Source organism: Lepidochelys olivacea (assembly GCF_965140295.1).
Source record: "Lepidochelys olivacea isolate rLepOli2 genome assembly, chromosome: 12".
NCBI classification, from domain to species: domain Eukaryota; kingdom Metazoa; phylum Chordata; order Testudines; family Cheloniidae; genus Lepidochelys; species Lepidochelys olivacea.
This window is the reverse complement of record NC_140422.1, coordinates 7753809-7774860: the sequence shown is the minus strand read 5'-3', so window position 1 is coordinate 7774860 and position 21052 is coordinate 7753809. Positions and strand designations below refer to the sequence as shown.

The 21052-nt window shown below is 40.8% G+C and overlaps 1 protein-coding gene across 3 annotated transcripts in view; it reads left to right on the top strand.

Moving 5' to 3' along the window:
- The window catches only part of NUP93 (nucleoporin 93), a 132348-nt gene that overhangs the window by 17303 nt on the left and 93993 nt on the right, over positions 1-21052 (top strand). For all 3 annotated transcript variants that reach the window (XM_084644580.1, XM_084644583.1, XM_084644581.1), the window contains exon 3: positions 1735-1852. In XM_084644580.1, coding sequence (XP_084500706.1) covers positions 1735-1852 — 118 coding nt within the window. The remainder of the gene's footprint in view (positions 1-1734; positions 1853-21052) is intronic.

Sequence of the window (21052 nt, the reverse complement as noted above, 5' to 3'; positions counted from 1 at the left end):
TCCCCAGATTTCTTTCTGCAGTACTCCTTCATCGGCAGTCATTTCCCATTTTGTTCGTGTGCAGCTGATTGTTTCTTTCTAAGTGGAGTACTTTGCATTTGTCCTTATTGAATATCATCCTGTTTACTTCAGACCATTTCTCTAGTTTGTCCAGATGATTTTGAATTTTAATCCTATCCTCCAAAGCACTTGCAGCAACTCCTCCAGGCTTGACATTGTCCGCAAAGTTTATAAGTGTACACTTTATGCCATTGTCTAAATCATTGATGAAGATATTGAACAGAACCAGAACCGATCCCTGTGAGACCCCACTCTTTATGCCCTTCCAGCTTAACTGTGAACCACTGATAACTACTCTCTGGGAACGTTTTTCCAATCAGTTATGCACCCACCTAAGCTCCATCTAGGTTGTATTTCCCCAGTTTGTTTATGAGAAGGTCATGCGAGACAGTGTCAAAAGCCTTACTAAAGTCAAGATATACCACATGTATCACTTCCCCCCCCTTTCCACAAGGCTTGTTACACTGTCAAAGAAAGCTATTAGGTTGGTTTGACTACTATTCCACCATTTTTTCTGTTATCCCTATAATATCTGATTTCACTCCCCACACCGTTCTAGTTCCTTCATTTTGTTAGCCAGACTCCTTGCATTGGTATACAAACATCTGGCTTTGCCCAGATTCCTCGCCTGATTAGGTACAGTCATTCTATTGCCAGTATATTGCCAATGAAGCTAACAGTCAGTATTGCCTGACTGTTAGCTTCATTGGTACTGGCACTATTATTTCCTCTTAATGCCCATTCTCCTACCCTTTCTCCATTGCTGTACTCTCTCTTCCTTGATTATCCTCCCGGTCAATATTAGAATCAGGCATGGAGATTACTCGTTTCCCCCAAGTTCCCGGTTTAAAGCTCTTTGTCTGCATCCCTTTCTCTTTCACACATTCCACATCCTTCCTGTCCTCCCCAATGTATGAATCCATTGCTCATGTTATTTTAGAGGCAAATTGCCTAGGCAGCCCTAGAATGAAGGGGTGGATCAGGTTCTGGTTTGCTGGGGTGGTTGATTCTCTTTGCCCTTCGCTTCCTACTAAGGAGGAGGCATGCAGTATAGGGTAAAGGATTTTGGAAAGATGTGGGAGGGCGAAGAGGAAAAGAGATGATCAGGGCAGACAGAATTACTGATAAGTAATTATTTTCCACTCAGAGGCTTGATAGAAGAAAATGCTGGAACTTTGAGTTTTTGGTAAGTGACCAATGTATTAATCTGCGGCACCACCATTTAAAATCAAACTGTATTCTGTTCTGGAAATGGCACTAAGTTACCAAGGTGCTTTAGAATTTTTACGAATGGAAAGATTTGACAGCTGTCCGCTCTTGCATTGGGCAATGAGAACAGCATTGGTTTAAAAAGGGAGATCCTATTTTCTCTTCACATCTTTTCAGGGCTGATAATACTAGATGTTATAGCTTTACACATATGTTTGTTCAGGGTTTGATGTAAAAAGAGAGAACCTTCTTTCTCTGTACATCCACTGATCTAAATATTTGAAATATCCCTGGCTGGGATGATTTAGTTGGGGATTGGTCCTGCTTTGAGCAGGGGGTTGGACTAGATGACCTCCTGAGGTCCCTTCCAATCCTGATAGTCTATGAAATGCAGATGTTTTTTCCAGAGATATTAAAAGTAGCCTTATCTGTTTAATATCAGATTTCTCCTTCTCCCCCATATAGATCCGTTCTTCTTGGGTCCAGAGGACTTGACATATCCCATATCTCTCAGCGGCTGGAGAGTCTTAGTGCAGTCACTACATTTGAGCCTCTTGAGCCTGTGAAGGACACTGACATACAGGTAAGAGCAGTCTGTGACCTACAGGTTACTTACACTCTCCCGACAAATAACTGGTATTTGTGGGTTTTTTTTTAGTCCAAACTCTTCTAAGATGGGCAGTTGCAGAAGCATTTTTGCCTTGTGTTTTGCTTCCTGGCAAGGTGAAGCACAAAGCAGAGAATTCCATGCAGTCAAAAACCTAGCCTGAAAGATTTGGGGGTTAGGTTTTGGATGAGGTGGTAGGTCTGTGTGTTGCAAACCTGGATTGTAGCAGGCTATCCCTCCCTTCTAGCTTTTAGACCTTTCTTGTGTTTGGGTGGATGAACTCATGTTGATTCACTCAATAATTTTAAGTGACTGGTTTTGGGGGCAGCTCTTTTTCTCAGTCAAGCCAGCTTGATTCAAGGAATATGGGGAGCGAGCAGCCTTCTTCCTTATAAATTTATGCTCTGTATTGTGGATCTTGTAATTGTGAGACCTTGTCCTATTGATAAGCTTACATGCCATGTTTCCTACTTTTGATCACAGTTTGGTGTAGTTTATTGATGTATCTGTTTTTGCTGTAAATCACCTTTACAGCATAGAGCTAGTCACCAGCATCTTAGGGGTAACTAGTTCGATAGTTTTAAATGTGACTTGTTTTGTCATGGTCTTCTTTTCACCTTGTATGAGTTGCCTGCGTTATTAGACTAACTTTAATAGTACTGCTGTTTCCAGCGCTGAGAAGAGAGCTGCTGGATTAATGGCTCAGTTAAGAGCTTGTTAGCTGTGGATCTGTAAGTTTTGAGAAGATTTGAATGGAGCTCGGCTTACTTATTGTTTAATGATTTAGAGGGTTATCCTCATCTTCTACTGGTGTACAGATAATTAAGGATATCCAGAAGGGTTCTTAGCCCTCATGGTTCAGGATATTGGCCAATCTCTACTGGAGCTGTAGGGTGCTGACCTGTCTTCCCAGCCCACGAAATTCTAAAGCTACCCCCACAAGTCTGTCGAGGCTTTCAGGGCACAGTTTTCTTTTTCAAATGCAGTAGAATTATCTGGCTCTCTGTATTAACTGAACAAGGTGGTCGGGCTCAGGCTGACAGCTAAAGCCCTGCCCTTTCTCCTGATTATCCAGATTTCTGATGATCCGATCTGGCTCCGGTCCCAATTAGATCGACTAGTCGGGGTGCTGCTGTATAAAGCTTGTGAAGTATCAAAAGGTTATCCCTCTGACCAAAGCAGGCTACAGGGTCCCAGAAGCTATTCCTTTTGTGTGTTTCTCTCCCTCTCCAGGGCCAGCCACACAGGATTTAGGTTGCTTCCCACAGCTCTCCTTAGCTGAGCTCTTTCAGCTTCTTATATGAATCACCTGACCCCCTTCTCAGCTGGATCTGAATATTGAAGAGGACTGGCTGGCCCCAGGCCCTTATAAGGGCAGACCACCCTGTTTTACAGGGGGTTAGAAGGAAACTTTCTCTGGGGACAGGTTAGCTCATCTGCCTACTGCAAGGGTTCTTGCACATTATTTGAAGTAGCTGGTATCGGCCATTGTCCGAGGCAGGGTACTGGGCTAGATGGACCACTGGTCAGATCCAGTCTGGTGATTCATATGTCCTCAAATTAGCATCTGCAAAGCAGTATTTGTGTGTGTGAACAGCTCTAGATAAATTTCTATGTAATCTGATTCCTTGTTGATATGGTACTTTGTTCCTCTTCACTCTCTAGCTGTTCCTACTGTTCCTCCCCCCCCCTACCCCGCCCCCGGAAGATTTTGCCACTCCTTCTCAGCAAAGATTAGCAGGGTCAGGAGATCTATTGCATGATCATAGAGTGATAGCTTTTACTGCTGCTGGTACTATTCACTTTCTTTCTTTTATTTAAATTTTATTTTATTCCTTTGTTCCAGTTTCTGATCTCTCTTATTAGAATTTATTAAACTTACTAGATGTCTTTCTTGACCCCAGTCCATCTATCTTTTTGCAAGAGCTCTTCTTCCTTTTTACATCTAGATTTACTGTAACTATTTATTCTTTTCTGATTTTGGGTGTCTGTCCTTTCTTGTTTAAGAGTACAATACACAGTCTTGCTGTAGATTCTCAACCCCCTAGAAATAGCACTAAAATTACTTTTTTGTTTCCAAGCTGTTTGGGTACATGGGCCAAATGTTGCCATTTATTTTTCATCCTCTTATATATTATGCATGTCAATCTTGATTTTTCTTTTGATTTTACCAAAACAACTTTAAGGTTTTCAACAGTCTGATTTCTACCAAATCTCAAGGTCTCATCAATAGGAGGGTTATTTGATACCATTAATCAAATGCTCCTTCTATTTTTAATTATTTTTTTGGTGTCTGAGGCCTAACACCCAAGCTTTGAGTCTTAAATCTTTCTTCACAGATGACTGTGAATTTAAGGGGGAGGGATAGCTCAGTGGTTTGAGCATTGGCCTGCTAAACCCAGGGTTTTGAATTCAATCCTTGTGGAGGCCATTAGGGATCTGGGGCAAAAATTGGGGCTTGGTCCTGCTTTGAGCAGGGGGTTGGACTAGAGGATCTCCTCAGGTCTCTTTCAACCCTGATATTCTATGATTCTATGACTGCCAGCAAAAATATATAAATTAAATAAAACGGTGATCTAAAACAGGAAGTATGACGATATTCCTGGTTTTATGTGATTTTACAGGCACAAGGAAGCTTCAGGGCTCTGCCTTTGGTCCCCTTATTGTTCAACTTCAATTTAATACAGGCACAAGGGTTTTCAGTATTTTGTGCAGGTTTGCAGGACATCATTCTCTGCTTTGTCTGAGGACATTTGCAGTCACATCTCAAGTTGTCTGGCTGATGTTGATAACTGTCTGTGTCTGAAAATACCTACTCAGAATATGGACAAGGCTTTGCTTGTCTGTAGGTCCCGGTAAACAGATGTCTGCAAGAGCATCTGGTTCTCTGAGAGAAATTTTTATCAAGGTTTTACTCATGTCAAGAGATCTTGGGTCTTGTATGCCTCTGGTTATCCTTCGCCTGTCATGTTGGTCCTGTTGAATCATGTAGGTTTTACTTGCTTGTTTATTTTAGAAAAAAGCTCCTGGTACCAAAGCTTTAGTGATATTTTAGCCTGATGGTCGTGATAGTCTTTTTGCTGGTTTATTGGCTGTTTCTCTAGAAGCCTAGTAGTCATTTAAAATAATTTTGCTCCTTTAGGGTCACATTACGCCACCTTTACTTGAGTAGTATTCTGTTCTGTGAGTTGTCCCATTTTGCTCAGTGAGTGGAGTAATATGCGAGTCAAGGAAGCAAGGGCGACAGTATCTGGCTTGCGATTTGTCATTGCTCTAATTACTCCATTATTTTACAGTTACGCTGGTTACTCTGGAAATGGCTAAATAAATAGGTTTTAATGTTGGGGGAGAAACTGTTTTTCTTGTACAGCATTGAGCGTGTGGCTAGCACTCAGTGACCACTATTCATAGTGTTTGTTAACAATAATGTCTACTCCAAATAATTTGTACGCCTTCAGTTCGGATTTATCTTTACCGACTTCCTTTGACCTAAGGCCACACCTACACTGGAGGTGTAAATTCCAGCTCAGGAAAGCACATACACAGGAGCTTTGATTGAGCTATAATGCTAAAAATAGGTGTGGCTCAAGTATGTATCTATGATCTCAGACAGGATTGTGTTGAGGCAGGTCTCCCATGCCATCGTGTCTATGCTGGTGTTCAATCAAACCTAGCCTGTCTACGTCTACCTGGACTGGAAGTTACGTCTCCAGCTATAGCGTGGACGTACCCTAATTGTCCTTCCTTGGTTCCTTTTTGTTTGCATTCTCTAGGCACTGAGGCCTTGTCTACGCTACCTAGGCTCTTCCAATGCAGCTATACTGGTATAGCTATACTGCAGAGCCCTCTAGTGTGGATGCAGTGTATGTCTAGAGGAGGAGGACATGTTCTTCCAGCACAGTAACATTACCTTCCCCATGGATGTTAGCTCTGCCAACAGAAGCCCTCTTTCCTCAGCATAGCTGGGGGTTTTTCTGGCATAAGTTTCTTCACACCCATCACTGTGAAGTGTAGTTTCTTCACACCCCTCACTGACTTGGCTATGCCAACAAAACTTCATAGTGTAGACCCTGCCTGAGTTTTTGCACTCTTCACCATAGTTAGAGCAAGCGTTTGCCAGGAGCTTACAATTCTAGCCACTCTTGCTTCAGGGGCAGCAAAACGTCACTGGAACGCTGCATTGGTACAGCTGTCTGCCGATGCACCTCGCATTGCAGGAGTGGGGGTGATCTTTGGGGAGGGAAATATAGGATCTACACCAGATCTGGTCTCTAGCCTTTCTTCATTGTTGCTGCTTGGGCTAGGGTTTTAAAAAAACATTTTTAAAAAATTATCTGTTATATGAATTTTAGGCCAGTGCTAGATTTAAACCCAGTCAAAGCTTCCTGCACAAGAAAATACTGGATATTGTCCTTTGACTTCCTGCCAGGCACTCTTACATCTTTTCCATGCATAGCACTCTAGAGAAAATTTTCAGGGCCCTATAAGAGAAAAATAATCTTTGTCTCCTGCCAGGTTATTTAAGCCTCTCAGGTTTTTGAGCTCTTTTGCCTAAATTATTGACTTATTTTCTTCCTGTCGTCTTGAGTTCTGTAAGTGGGCAGCATGGAGAGATTAGTCTAGCAGACTTCTCTAATGAGGGCAGTCAGCATTGCAGAGAGAGCATTCTGTCAAATTTCTGTTTCCTGTAGACAGGACGGAACACAAAAGGGAAAGACAACAGAAGGAGAGTCTTGGGGGACACAGGCCTATAAACCTAATGTCTTGAGTGGCTCAAAGTGTGAGAACCCAGGATTTCAACTTATTGGCAACCTCGCCCTATTTAGTTAATTAGCAGAGTGTCTTTCTATGCTGAACCCATTTTATACTGTACTCTTTAGTGCTGACTACAGAGAGGTGCACCAAATTGGGTCTCAATCAATTACCTGAATTATTTATCAGTCATAAAACCTGGATGACTTGTTCATAAAAGGGGTTAGTCCGGGAAAGTCTCCCACTAGAGTAGTTGGCTGGAAAACTTCTGATAAAGATTCTAGATTCCTGGCACATAGGTGAAAGAATTTTTTTCCACATATTTTAGGAATAACCGTGTTAAATTTTATAGAGGCAAGATAGTTTGCACATTCAGTCACAGCTAACAACATACAAGCTAAGATCCTGATCTTACAACTGCCTGTATGAGTGTCACTTAAGTCAATGTGCAAGTGAAGTAGCATCCATGCTTGGAGCCAGCTGCAGAAATGGGTCTTAATTTGTATCTCCTAAATGATTATAAACATTGTGACAGATAAAAGCAAGGGGCTTTGTGTCTTTTGTATTGTAATATGTGGTGCAATATGCATAGGCTTAGCAGAATTCAATTTTGATTTTTTTATCATTTCACCGGCTAGTATTGATATTTTTAAGCATTTGTTTATCAATTTAAATTTTCAGTTGCACAATGCATTTAAGCATTCCGCCCCCTGCTCACAGCCCCTCCCCCCTGTTTTTATCAGTATAAATTTTCACAGTTGCGGGAAATGATATATGCGGGGGTGGGGGGGAGTCAGATGACAATTCTTTAATGCCAGCAGACATTGCGATTCAAAAAGTCAAAGCTTTATAACCATTAAAACACAAATGGTCAACATCTCATGTCAAATTAGACAACATAAATAATCTTAAATCAAACTCTTAAGTTCTTAAGCAGCATTTTTTTAAGCTTTGCTTATCTGTAAACTTCATTAATTGTCAATGGAAATATTTTTTTTGTCAGTTTGTGTGTGTATGATGAAATTGACGTTTACTGACATTAACCTATAAAAATCGAATCCTTCCACGCCTAAATATGCAGTATCATACCCTGGTATGAAATCACTACAACTTCTAGACCATTGGTTTAAAAAATCTTCTGGTTTGACCCACAAGTCTGCTTGTTTTCATATGTGTGAGCATAAGAGCTGTGATATAACTATTGGAAATGTGCAACTCTCACGTTTAGGGCCTGATCCAACTCCCAGTGAAATCCATGAAAAGACTCCTGTGGACGTTGAATTCAGGCCTCTATGAACAATCCTGTTCTAACTGCTTCGAAAATGTTGGGTGAAATCCTAGCGCCATGAAAGTCAGTGGGAGTTTTGCCTTTGCCTTTACTGGAGCCAGGATAAAATGATCTGAGGGCCTGCATTCTTGCATTCCTTATTCAGGCAAAACTCCCAATGAAAGTTACTTGTCTTATTTATTGTTTCTTACGCATATGTACCCAGAGTATTGACTGGGATGCATCTTTAAAAATCCAAATACATCAAGTCAACACGGTAGGTTTCCGACCCATGATTAATTGTGACATTTAAACCCCCCCCAGTCATTTTGAGGTAGCATGGTCTCCCAAAACACTTAAACCAGGAAAGTCAAATATGCTGCTTGTGGCTTCAGTGGCTGAAGTCTTGAGACCATTCAGGCAGTGAGTGGTGGTGTGTTTTTTTTTTTTTTTTTGGTATGATGATGAACATTTTGTACTTCTATAGAGTAACTAAAATCAAGCTTTATAAATGGAAACACTGCCACAGCCTTAAAGGGGCAACCTCAAGTACTGTTTACCCTCCATTGTTTGCATCACCTTAGCCTGAAAATGCATTTTTCCTCCTACAGATTTTGTCCTTCCCCATTTGCCAAACATTGATTTCCCCCCCCACCTCCTTCAATTCTAATGGAGCTTGAAATTAACGTAGCTTTATTTTTGTGTAGTTTCCTTGTTCGTTCCAATGCATGTTGCCTGCACAGCTGTGGGGACCTTTTAACTATTGCAGAGCCAGTGTAGGGAACATCAGGGCAAACTCCCACGCTTTGGTTATGTAGGGTCAGTTGGTTGATTTCTCCCTGATCCCCATTATTTTCAGGAGAAATAGGTTACAAAAAGTGTAATGATGGCTGCTGAATTTTTAAAATGTTGCAGAAATGACAGACTTTGAAAATGATGTTCCTCGATGGTAGTCTTTATTCACTTATGATCAATGCATGAAGTTTACCACAAGGGCCAAACCCTACTTGCTTAAATAGTCCCATTGATTTCAAGCAGGATTGCATATGGACAAATAAAGGAGAAGATAAACAGCCAGATAATAAAATGTGGCCAAAGGCAATTTAACACGATAAAGGGAAAGGTGGAGAAGTGGAATTAATTTCTGACATGCAGCAGTCGGTTTTTGGAGTACAATCTGGAAGCATATTCAGAGTGAGGTGATCGGGGCACCCTTTGAAATATAACATAAAAGAAGGGAGAAATCTGTTCCACCTCAGAGTAGGGAGTTTCCCTGATGTATCTTAGAAAAATGAATTTAAATAAACATTTTTGTGGATACACACACATCCCATGGCCAGCTGCAGAATGGAAATATCTCAGTGAGTACAACAAGAATCCAATAGTTATCTGTGAGTGGCTTAGCTTCATGGCTTGCAGTCTTCACCAGGCGGTTGGGGGATAGTTAGCTAGCTCTGTTGATATCCTGCCAGTACTTGGTCTTGCAGTTTGTATCTTTGAATCACCAAATTGCTGTTTGTCAAGTGTTTATTTGGTCAAGTCTTCCAAAGACCTTTGGCAATAGAAAATAGTTGGCCTGCGATACAGTACTGAAGAGTGCAGGGGATGCTCATCCATTGTCCTGCGAAGGATAAATAATCGGCTGCTCCTCGCTTCCTTTGGCTGTGATGGGCGTGCTGAATAGCTCCATGTAGCAGGAAACAGAGTAAATTGTTAATACAATTTTCCCACTTGATACTTTGCCCACTCCATAGTTTACACACAACCAACGGTTTCTCCCACTTTGTATTTGTGATTTAATAACACAGGACTGTAGTGAGGTCTTAAATTACTAAGACTTTATTACTTTTACAAAATAGACTACAGTACGTTTAGTAGTAGTCTGTAATATGAAGCATTATCAGTAGTTTAAACTACAAAGTGCATTTTATTTCTGTTCTTTTGATGTTTTACATGCTAATTCACAAAACAGAATAATTCGCAGTTGGTGTCCCAGTTCCGCAAGTGAAGTAATGTGTTTCTAGAGCATGGCTTCTCAACCTGGGGATTTGAAACACATCCAGGAAAGTCATGGCCATCCTTTTTTATTTTATTTTATGGCTAGATTGGAAGTCCCAAAGCTACAGAAGAGATGTTCTGAAACTTTATCTATGCTAATATGATGTCACAGTATGGGTGAAAAGTAGAGAACCATTGTTGTAGTGTATATATTTATCCGATGTATTTAAATTCTACTGCCTACTAGTGTATTTTTATTGCTCCTGCATGCTCAACCCAGATGGTTTCTGTTTGTCTCAGACAGATCGTACGGTAGGCTTAAAAAACATTTTAAAATCGGGGTTGAATATTGGGTCTTAACACTTCGTTTTGCCCTTCTTTTACTTTGGCTGAGGGGAGTGCACAACTGTAATGCTCCTGATGAGGATTTTGCTTATCGCTGCCCGTGTTGCAGCACTCTTCATCTGAAGATCAAACATCTCTAGGAGGTAGGTGAGGGAAATAGAGAGATCACTTCTCCCATTGTTGAAATGCAGCCACCTCTAGAGTATTGTGTGTGGAAGCTGTTTAACTCCTCACAGGAACACTAAGCAAGCTTTTAAAATACCACATGCAGAGGGAGTCTAGACTGGCAGAATACAATTATCTGAGTTAGAATGACCCAGGTGACAGACTTCTCCTCTTGCAAAAAGTGCTTGGGGATCATTAGCGATTCCCAAGACTTTGGCATAACATCTTACCAGAAATACAGCACTTTTAGCAGCTTAGTTCCTGCTAATACTGTGCTGGAGCATTAATTCAGGACTGACTGGGCCCTGAGCAATTCTTGTTTGCAAAGTATTGTACTAACTACTGACCTGTCTAACATCAGCTTAATGTGCAAATAAACTATTAGAATCTATGCTAGTGCAGTGCAGGAAAAAGCGTAGCTGCCCTATTTCATCTATAAGATTATTGAACTTCAACATCTGTAAGAAGACGCAGTATTTTAGACAGGTTCCTGCAATCTGGCAACTTTAGCTTCTTCCATGTATAGCCTGTAACAGCAATTACTCTGGTTCAAGGCACCTATTGATTTTTAGGCTCAGAGTGTAGTTTTGTGAAACATTAATCAGTTTGTTTTGTAAAACATTGATGTTTCCATGAATTTTGAAAAGAAAACCTTGAAGAAAATGACTTTATCAGGATGGATTTTAGGGTTCCCCAGCAGCTGTTTGCAGATAGGATGCAGCAGCTTTGTGCTAGCGAGCAGGAACTTGACAGGGGAAACGGAGTATAAACAAAAGTGAAACTGACTGCTCTCTTTGCCTTGTCTGAGCTTAGAGAAATGGAAAAGGTGGAGAACATTAATGACAAAAAAGAATTAGATTTCTAAAATTTCATCTAAACCCTTGTTAATAACAAAGGGAATACATCTTGTTTTCAGAAATATATAATTTTTAACCCGATAGCGTCCCTAAAAGCACAAATACCACTTTCTTTCATAGAAACAAAAATGGTAAATAAACATGGATGCTTTGGGCTCTGATTCAGGAGCTAAACTTGGTTCATGGTCATGCATAAGTACAGTACTGCTGCTTCTCTTAGGTGGTAGCAGCTTCTCAGCCCCAGTGCATTGTAGCAAAGTATAGCAATGGATTAATAGATTTTACGGAGACACAGTCTCAAGATTGTTGGTTCTAAACTTGAACATTTACCTTCAGTCCTTACTCTTCAAATGGAAGAACTAAATGAAACTTTAGGGAAATTTTCCACACACCATGAAAAGCTTACGCTGACTTTCAATAAACTTTCCTGAGGTGAGCCTGTGAAATTTCATGGCAAGTGGGGGAAGGGAGTGGTTTGAACATATGGCTTACATTTATAATGAGAAGCCAGCTTCCATCTTAACTATGTTGTTTTAGTTCAAATCTTGTTGGTTTGCAGTAGTGCCTAGAGGTCCCAACTAAGGTCAGGCCCCATTGCGCTAGGTGCTGTATCAATACAAGAGTCAGTCCTTAACCTGAAGAGTTTGTAAACTGAATAGACCAGGCGACAGGAAGTATTAAGTCCATTTTAGAGTTGAGGAACTGAGGCACAGAGAGATTTAGGTCTGGATTTTTAAAGGTATATAGTCATTGCTGTGCTCAGCGTTTCAACTCCTAAGTCTCATTTTCAAAAGGGATTTTGGCACCAAAGAGCCAAAATCCCATTGACAGTCACTTTTGAAAATGGGACGTAACCATGTACATCACTCAGACTTGGCAGGGCTGAGTTAAGCAATGCCCAGATACTCTTAGAAATCTGGGTATAAGTCACTTGCATGGTGAGTCTGTTGCCAAGATGGAAATTGAACTCAAATCTCTTGTGCTCTAACCACAAGTCCATGCTTCAGCTCCAGCTTTCCCCTGGTATAGAGTGGTTGTGTGGTTTAAGTGTGAGGCTGGGTATGAAGAACTTTGGAGTTGTGCTCTCCACTCAGCCACTGATTCTTTCATGGAAAATCACTGAGCCTCTTCGTATTTCAGTTCCTCTCCAGTGGAAGGGGGATACATACTGTCACGGTGTCTGGAGTGGTGCCAGTCTCAGGTCAGATTGTCAGAAAACAGGGCAGACACCCCAAACTGGTGGCATATTCTATAATTAGATTTCACCAAGCCAGTAATAAATGTGAGCTCCTAGATCACTACACCAGTCTTACCATTGATTCACAGTCCCCTTCAGGCTCTTCAGTTATTCTTACCACCCAAACTGGACTTTGTGTTAAAAGGTTATTAAAACCAAAAAGCACATTACATTAGGTTTCTCCCAATTCCAAAGGAACAGCCGCTTACCCCATGTCAATGGATACTCTAGAGATATCTCACCAAAGACAACCTGAAAGCCAATTTCTATAGTAAACTAACGAAAGGTTTATTAGCTAAGAAAAGAAATGAGTTAGTGAGAGGTTAAAGCAGGTTAAAATACATTAACAAGTGAGTCAAAGTTCGTAAGTGTCCACTCGCTTAGTAACTCCCGCACTGTTAGAATCAAAACAGTCCAGAGATACAGGATTGCTCCCAGTGTTAATTTTTACAGCTGTTTTCCTAGAAAGCAGTCTGTCAAGTGTTCCCATCACAGCAGGGGTCTGTAAATTTCCCATTGTTGAATGCAATGATCCATGCTTTGAAGTTAGCATGCTTCTCATTTACAGTTCTAAGGCTACGGTTCTGATAGACCTCTATCATATCCCCCCTTAGTCATCTCTTTTCCAAGATGAAAAGTCCCAGTTTTGTTAATCTCTCCTCATATGGGAAGCTGTTCCATACCCCTAATAATTTTTGTTTCCCTTTTCTGAACCTTTTCCATTTCTAATATACTGTTTCTGAGATGGGGCGACCAGAACTACATGCAGTATTCAGGATGTGGGGGTACCATGGCTTTACATAGTGGTATTATGATATTTACTGTTATAATCTGTCCTTTTCCTAATGATTCCCAATATTGTCAGCTTTTTTGATTACTGCTGCATATTGAGCAGATGTTTTCGGAGAACTATCCAGAATGATGCCAAGATTTTTCTTGAGTGGTAACAGCTAATTTAGACCCCATCATTTCGTTTGTATAATTGGGGTTATATTTTCCAATATACATTAATTCATATTTATCAACATTAAATTTCATCTACCATTTTGCTGCCCAGTCACCCAGTTTTGTGAGATTCCTTTGTAAATTTTTGTAGTCTGTTTTTGGACTTAACTATCTTGAGTAATTTTGTATCATCTACAAACTTTGCAACCTCACTGTTTACCTCTTTTTCCAGATCCTTTAGGAATATATTGAACAGCACTGGTCTCAGTGGAGATCCCTGGGGGACACCACTATTTACCTCTCCATTGTGAAAACTGATAATTTATTCCTACCTTTGTTTTCTGTCTTCTAATTGGTTACTGATCCATGAGAGGACCTTCTCTCATATCCTATGACTGCTTATTTTGCTTAAGAGCTTTTGATGAGGGATCTTGCCAAAGGCTTTCTGAAAGTCCAAGTACTCTATATCCACATGATCACTTTTGTCCACATGTTTATTGACTCCTAATTCTAACAGATTTGTGAGGCATGATTTCCCTTTACAGAAGCTGTGTTAATTCTTCCCCACAAATCATGTTCATCTATGTGTCTTATAATTGTGCTGTTTACTATAACTATAGTTCCAATCAATTTGCCTGGTACTTCAGTTAGGTTTACTGGCTGGTATTTGTCAGGATCACCTCTGAAGCCTTTTTAAAAAATTGGTGTCACATTAGCTATCCTTCAGTCATATGGTATAGAAGCTGATTTGAGTGTTGGGTTAGATACCACAGTCAGTAGTTCTACAGTTGCATAGTTGAGTTCCTTCAGAACTCTTGGGTGAATACCATCTGGTTCTGGTGACTTTTTACTGTTTACTTTAATTTGTTCCAAAACCTCCTCTACTGACACCTCAGTCTGGGACAGTTCCTCAGGCTTATCACCTAAAAAGAATGACACAGGTGTGGGAATCTCCCTCACATCCTCTGCAGTGAAGACTGATGGAAAGAATTCATTTAGTTTCTCTGCAATGCCATGGTTTTCTTTGAGTGCTCCTTTAGCATCTTGATTTTCCAGTAGCCCCGCTGATTGTTTGGTCGGCTTTCTGCTTCTGATGTACTTAAACATTTTTTGCTGTTCTTGTCTCTTTTGCTAGTTGCTCTTCAAATTCTTTTTTGGCCTGCCTAATTATGTTTTTGCACTTGATTCACGAGAGTTTAAGATAAGCTATTACCAACAGGAGAGTTGGGTGGGGGTAGAGAAGGTAGCTTTTGTAGTGGTAAACACCCATTTTTTCATGGTTTGTATGTATAAGAACATCTTCTGTATTTTCCACAGTATGCTTCCGATGAAGTGAGCTGTAGCTCACAAAAGCTTATGCTCAAATAAATTGGTTCGTCTCTAAGGTGCCACAAGTCCTCCTTTTCTTTTTGCGAATACAGACTAACACGGCTGCTACTCTGAAACTTGTTTTAAAAAGTTTCTGTGCAGCTTGTAGGCGTTTCACTCTTGTGACTGTGCCTTTTAACTAGCTTTGTCATATTTGTGTAGTTCCCCTTTCTGAAGTTAAATGTTACTGTGGTGGGCTTCTTTGGTATTATCCCCCAAAGGATGTTAAATTTAATTATATTATGGTTGCTATTACTGAGCGGTTCAATTATATTCTCCTCTTTGACCAGGTCCTTTGCTCCACTTTGGATAAATCAAGAATGGCCTCTCCCCTTGTGTGTTCCAGGACTAGCTGCTCCAAGAACCAGTCATTAAGGGGGTCTAGAAACTTTATCTCTGCATCCTGTCCTGAGGTGACATGTACCCAGTCAATATGGGCATAGTCTCCCCTCCCCCCCTCATTATTGAGTTTTCTAGTTCTATAGCCACTCTAATCTCCAGGTGGTCAGTAGTATATTCCTGCTGCGCTACTCTTATTACTCAAGCATGGAATTTCTATCCATAGAGATTCTGTGGCACAGTTTGAGTCATTTGAGATTTTTATTGTATTTACTGTTTACTTGCTTTCTTTCACATATAGTGCCACCCCCCACCAGCACGACCTACTCTGTCATTCCTGTATATTTTGTCCTCTGGTATTCCCATGTCCCATTTATTATCATTCCACCAAGTTTTTGTGATGCTTGTTATGTCAATATCCTCATGGGAGCCGCATTGGATCTCAAAGCACTGTCCCAAGGGTAAGTGTCATTATCCCCATTTTACAGGTGGGAGAACTGAGCCCGTGTCTTTTTACCTTTATTTTATTTTCTTGGTACTGAGTCTGTGTGGTTCACAAACAGCATTGAACTCTGGGCTGTTTCTCTCCAACAAAGCTGCTCACCAAAGCTGTTACAGAAACCTGCAGCAGCTTCAGCTCTCAAACTATGATTAATATTAAACCTTTTCAAATCCAGCTCATTTACTCTGAAGTTACTCAACTCATTAATTTCACTGATTTATTTGATTTACCTGTCTGGGAAAGGCCACCAGTACAATGCTATATGTGTCTGCTTCTCCATCCAGTCTGTAGTAATTAGCCATATTGACTGCTTTCCAAAGCCTTACTTCTAGGCATCACTAGCCTCTAATTTAAAATGATCACTAACTAACAAGGGTAAAGGGTTTCAGAGATCTCCACAACCATTTGAGTTCAAACTGGTAAAACAATTCAGTTTCCCAAGCATAATAGGCACCTGAAATCTCTATTACATTACAGAGATTTTACAGAGCATTACAGACAAGACCCAGGGTACTTGGATGTGGGCATACACTTCCCAACTTTCTATTAGAGAACAAAGTGAATCAAGCCCACCTTTATCACTCCCCCCAAGCCCATGCCCCTTAAGGTAAATTACACACTTCCTAAGGTGAATCTATTTAGCTTATTCAGTTGGGCCCTTCTGGTGGGCTGTGTTCTCACCCCCTGTACTCTATTTCCCTCCTCTTTTCCAGCCTCTTCTCGTTTTGCTGTCCCCTCTTCTTTTCTCATCCCTTCTCTCTCTTCCATTTTGTTGTTCTTGGACTCCACCTGCGCTCATTCCCGTTGCTTTCCGTGTTCAGTTCCATGATTCCTCCCTTCTCCCCATTCTTCATACTATATGATGTAGCTACATTGTGGCCATCAGTAGGTTATTTATTTACCTTGAGTTAGATCATGAAAATCCTGTGAAAACAGATGCTACTGCAAACTTCCCCCTGTATTTGTTTTAACCTTTCATGTCTGTCATGGTCTACAGAAATTTAGGGGAGCCCTAGCTAGGAATTCATGTATATCTATCAACGTATTGTTTCTCAGCAAGAAGGCATTCTGTGCTTGAAACAAAAAGCCTGTGCTGGAATTTGAGTCGCATTTCAAAAGAGTTTGAACTTAGCTGGAACAATGTTTAAACCAAGCCTAATGGCCAGCCATAATGGTGTAGGAAATTCTGAGAGCTGAGAGTTTTAAAATCAATGTAGCAGCCTTGCTAAATCTTAAAGGTGATTATGTGAGATTCTCGGCTTTCATTTTAAAAAGAAAAAGGGAAGTTTCTAGCTGTTGTGGTTGTGAAGAAAAGCTTGAAAACATGACCAGAGAACATCTGAAACTAGAATCAGAGGGGTAGCCGTGTTAGTCTGGATATGTAAAAGCAGCAAAGAGTCCTGTGGCACCTTATAGACTATCAGACGTATTGAAGCATAAGGTTTCGTGGGTGAATACCCACTTCGTTGGATGCATGTCTGAAACTAAAAGGTACACAGAAAGAACCCTGAATTAATTTTTTTTTTTTAATCTCATGGGTTTTTTTTAAAAATCAGACTCAGATTCTGGGGGGGGCCTGATTCATGACAGACTCAGATTCGGGGGGGGGGGCCTGATTCATGGTTTATGAATACTTGGGATTGGCACTATTGAGTTTGAGTCAAGGTAGGGACCAGGATTAGCTGGAACCATGTTAAACATAGGAATTGCCATATTGGAACAGACCTGCTGTTCTCATCTAGAACAATATCCTGTCTCTGACAACGGCCAGTTGCAAGAGCCTCAGAGGAAGGGGTAAGAACCCTGCAGTGGGCTGATGTGTAGTCATCTGCTCCCTTTGTCAGGTCTAATAGTTAGAGTTTGGCTTAAGCCCTGAAGTATGAGGTTCGATGTCCCTTCCACAATTTTTTGTCATCGTTAATTCTGGATATGCTTGATATCTATAGAAATGTTCAGTTCCTTTTTGATCCTGTAAAATTTTTGGTCCCAACAACTTCCAGTGGCAGTGAGTTCTACGTTTACATATTGTGCAAAAAAAAAAAAAAATTCCCTTTATCCATTTTGAATGTTTGCCACCTTTTAATTTAATTTAATTAAATGTCTCCTATTTCTTCTATTACAAGACAGGGAGAATAGATGTTTCTGATCTACTTTCTAATTATTTTATAGGCCTTTATGCTCTCCCCAGTAAACGCAGTCTTTTTAATCTTTCTTCATACAAGAGGGTTGCTTTTTTTTGTAGGCCTTTGATCATTCTTGTCATCTTTCTTTGAACCCCCTTTGGTTCTGCAATACCCTTTTTGAGATGGAGTAACCAGTACTACATACTGTATTCCACCTGAAGCCCCACCATTTACTTTTTGATAGACTGAAGTCCAGCAAAACAAAAACGTAGTCTAAAACTGAAAATGGTAATAGTTTGCTGAAGATTTGATTCTTATCTTAGGTGAGTGGGTGTGTGCAGGTGGGAATGTCATACCGCATCTTGAAAAATTGTCTGCTCTGAATGTGTTTGGAATCCATCAAGATTCTGTAGGCTTGATTCTAATATATAGAAAGAGAAGCAGAAAAGAGATTTTCAAACAGAAAATGCGGGGGGGGGAGAAACAGCACTGCAATGAGGTGTGTGAGATATATCTACAAATCCTCTTGACAGTAATTGATTTTGCCAGCTATGGGTTACCATATAATAAGTCTGATGAAACATTTGTTATTTCTTTCCTCTTCTGCCCTGAGGCTTGTAACTGAAAATGGCATGTTTGAACCCTTTTATTCTGTCTATTAAATAGTTAAAAGATGCTGAAAGGCTTTGGTAAATCTGGAACCAGCACTAATTTGGCGATGAAAGGGACCCTCTATCATCCTGACTGACAGCCCTCCCACCCACATCTCTGTGAATGCTAAGCTGCAGAAGTTGATGCAGAGAAAACTTAACTCTGGAATGATACTGTGTGACTCCATAATATATATATAATGTATATTTGCATACATATAGCACTGTCATATTTTTCTTAGTCCATGACCAGCCCGCCTCCTAATTTAGTTTGTTCAGAATTAAAGATGGCATATCTAGGAGATTTTAAATGCATTTATAACGATGAGGAAAGAGATGGTTACTGAGGCCCAGCTGCTTTAGTAATGCCGTATATCAACATTATATCTTCTCTTCTATTTTCGTTTCACTGTTTGACTTGAGGTTTAAGTCTTTGGCTTCACATTTGCTGGTAGGATGAAGTGCTTAATGGTATTGCGCATAATTTGTTAGCAATATACCGTACTGTATTTTTGTTGCTTCTCTGTGGTTAAATCCACATGGGAGACATCCTACCTTCTGTGCTTTTTAAAGGCATCTTCCCCCACCCCATTAGTCAGGACAAGTTATTATCTTCTCAGATTCTCTTCTTATAAGTTTGTTTATAAGATGTATCCAAGCTTGCAGATTAGCTCTCATAACTGATTGAAGGGCTCTGACTGCTTACCATTTCTAGAACTGCGAAGAACTGAGAAAATAAGTAAATGTCTATGTCAAGATTGTTTCACCTTGTCCTAGAAAGATGACAATTCAACCTGAAAAATTTGCCTGACAACCCCCTGAGCAGATTTAGAGGAAGTCAGTTTGGCCGTGGGTGTGACACAGGCTGTTGCCATTATTTTCAACACTGAAATGTTGATAGAAAGGGCCCTCTCTTACTTCCTTTCTGCTAGGGACAGAGCGTGACTTTTAGAGTCCATATTTTACTGAGGGCTTTCAAATTGCATAGCAGGAAAAAACACTGTTAGGCAGATTCCCCCACAACACCCATCTGGGATTGAAGCTCAGACTTGGAGAACACATCATCTGCTTCTGAAAGGAAATGCACAGAGGCTGACCATGGAAAGAAAGACCATGGAGAACTGCTGCCTTACCATCTTATCTATTTCTTCCTGATCCAAGCTCCCAAAGTCTCTTGACCTGGCAAGGCCCCTCTCAAGAGCGAGGGATCCCCTTTTTCATATGTTTTCCTAAAGTCTATGCACTTTGCATATTGCAAAGTCCAGAATATGTTCGCTGTCTCGTGCAGGGCCAAGGGTATGACAGCTTGAAGAGCCAAAGTGAAACTCTAAAAGAACTTATAAAAGTTTCTGCTCTTAGCACTCACAAGGTTCAGTAGGATCTTCTTTGCTGGTCTGCTGGCTTCTGAAAACAGATCTTTCCTTTAATCCTCTTGTTAGATCTCCCTGGAGCCTGGATCACAGTCTCCAGAGTTCATATGAACTTCCCCTTGAAGTCTTTAGAATCAGAAAAGGATCTCAGGTTGATGAGGAATGAGGAGAAAGAAACATCCCAGGGAATGGAAATACTTTGCCTGGGTTGCATTTTCTGCTTGTTGCCATCTGGAACTCTGAAAACTCTGTCTGTGTTGATCATGCCAGGCAGAGAAAATAAATTAAAAGGGAAAAGGATAATTTGTTCTCAAACATATTTGCTGCAAAAGTTCTAATCTATGGAGCTGAAAACTGCAGATGTCTACATAGGCTGTGTCCTCATAGAGTTAAGGTTTTCTTTTAGTCTCTTTCGTTGGTGTAGGAGGCAATTGTGTGCTTGGTTGCACCACCTTTCTATCTGAAGTTCCAAGCTGATAAATAGAAAACTATCAGGGACGGCATCCTGTGCCTCTTTGCCTTCTATAAAACGCATGCAATAGACAGTGAAATTGAATTGCTGTCACGTGTCTAAATAACAGAAAGTTTTCTAGAGGGGCTTTTTTTTTTCCCTCCCACCTAGCATTGCAGCTCTTCTTTCTATGGGTGTTGACATATGTGCAGTTAATGCAGTTCCATGTGGAGTATGGAATTCTATTAAAGACCCAGGGGCGAGAGAACCAATAAGCTGTTTGCTTTTGGGCACTGACGGATAGGACATCAGAATGCAGACAAGGCAATTTATTCTGGAGGTTGCTGAATTAACCTGCTCCATTTTGTATGTCTCCAAATAACCCCATTTCCCCATCGGTTTCCACAGTTGCAGTACCCTACCTGGCCAGCAATGTAGGATAAACTATTCACAAGGCTTCACAGAGTGGGTCAACAGCTTTACCATCTAATGAAATAGTACACCATATCTTACGTTAGCCCCGATGGCTACTGATAGCTCCCTCCTGGCCATACAGAGTAATGCTGATGGGCCCCTGGCCAGGTGTAGGCTTCTGGCTTGCCTCCCCAGCCTACACCCGGTGCCATGGCTAGTATCTTTTAGACCCTTCCTCCAGAGTGCTGATATATTAATTCAACCAGATGTTCACAAAGTAACACATAACTCCCAACCAAAGCAGGCTGCCAAGACCCAGAGGCCTTAGTCACAAGAGCCAACCTTTCTCCTGCAGCCTCATCTTCAACTCTGCCTCTCAGCCCTTGATAGGGA